The 1,651-nt window shown below is 45.7% G+C and overlaps 1 protein-coding gene across 1 annotated transcript; it reads left to right on the top strand.

The window, feature by feature from the left end:
• Positions 1-377: 377 nt before the first annotated feature.
• On the top strand, positions 378-1,170 carry LAESUDRAFT_765419 (uncharacterized protein; the record flags this gene model as incomplete). Its single annotated transcript, XM_040913667.1, has 2 exons — positions 378-1,016; positions 1,075-1,170. 2 exons carry the CDS (start codon positions 378-380, stop codon positions 1,168-1,170), a joined length of 735 nt encoding a protein of 244 aa, XP_040757286.1.
• Between the last annotated feature and the right edge of the window lie 481 nt (positions 1,171-1,651).

Here is a 1,651-nt window from a genome sequence, read left to right as displayed (position 1 = left end):
TAACATTTGGAAGAGGTTTTTCTATAGGTCAACCTGTTTAGGTTTAGAACCACTTACAAGAAGTGGGGTCTACTTGGACACTACAGGAAAATCAAGACCTGTGTGGTCACTTCCTGAACCTGTGTGGTTCAATTAAATCTGTGTGTTTATCGAACTCAAGCACTAGCGGTTACCTGTGTGGTAATCCAGAAGAGAAGCCCTCAACTGAGGCACACGTAGAAGATGTGCTAAAGCCCTTCCCAGGAAAGGCAATCCAGAATCAAGAAGATTCAAGGAACTAGCGGTAGTCTGTGTGACTATCCAAAAGAACTCTGTGTGGAGACGCGGACCCGTGCGATCGACGAACAATTGGTTAAGAGCCACCAAGAAAAGGCAAGATGTCATATCACGAAAACAAAGGATACGAATCGGACTCCAGAGATGAGTCAGTAGGCTATCAAGGAGATAAAGGATACATGATGCCGTTGTCATGGAACGATGCTACCAATGAAGAATTAGATTGGTTCGAAGACGTCAGGAATACGCGAGCCATTGTGCTGCGAAGACGACAAAGGTTGGGGAACCTTACAACTCCAGAAGAACAGCAGGAGCTTCGAGAGCTCGAACATGACATTGAAGAAATTCGACGGGTACTCAACAATAGCAAGGACATCGCAAAGGACTTCGAGGACAAATTCCTAATGCATACGGACCTTCCTAAAGGAAAAGCAATACAAGTCGATCCAAGGCCAGAGGACGCTGAAGGATCAAACAAGGATAAAGGACAGGAGGAATGGAATCCTCTTGGCATCAATCCAAGTCTACTAAGGAATGGTGACTCCAGCATTACGCCAACATCCAGGAAGCCCTACGATGGGTTAGGATTATGGAAAGGAGTCAGGACGACACCTTTAACCAGGACATCCTCAGAAGGAGGAAGGCCAGTAATGCCAGTCAGAATGCCAATAAGGCCACAGTCGGCCATGGCACAAACAAGTAACTTGGGAACTACTAGCCCAAAATCTCATCAAAGCATGGTATGATCCTTCAAGTGGACCACCAGTGCATCCAGGACTGACGTGTCTGGAATTTCAGTGGCAGGAATATCTCCTGGAAATGAATCTATATGCGCTGTATAATTCTGCACAACCAGAATCAGAAAAGGAGGAATTACAGCTAGGGGAGATCTGACCGTTTGCAGAAGATAAGCGAACATTTACGTCATTCCTCCAGGCTGGAGAACGACATCTCCAGGCAAACATCCACATATACGATGATGACTATAGTCAAATAATGTTCATCCTATCCCACTTCGAACCTGGTTCAGCAGCAGCAAAATGGGTCGAATCATGGGAAGCAGCGATGATCACATCTACAGGAAGATTGGATGATCTAGGACTTTATCGCGACTTTCAGATGACACTCCAAGAAAAGTATGGAGGAGTCGCAACCAAGGACCAAGCATGGCAAACGTTACTCGACAATCAGTGTAGGCAGAAGAAAGGAAAGGTCGACGATTACATTGGGAATCTCGACATCCTATTTCGCTATGCTGAAATCGATGACAACTATACCAAGCTCGTTCATTTCAAGCGAGGCTTGGAATCGAAATTGGCAGAAAAAGTCTTCCTCATCCCTAATCCTCCAACTGCGTATGAGGATGCTTGTGACC

Source organism: Laetiporus sulphureus (genome assembly GCF_001632365.1).
Source record: "Laetiporus sulphureus 93-53 unplaced genomic scaffold LAESUscaffold_190, whole genome shotgun sequence".
In the NCBI taxonomy this organism is placed as follows: Eukaryota; Fungi; Basidiomycota; class Agaricomycetes; order Polyporales; family Laetiporaceae; genus Laetiporus; species Laetiporus sulphureus.
This window is presented reverse-complemented; position numbering and strand designations above follow the sequence as displayed.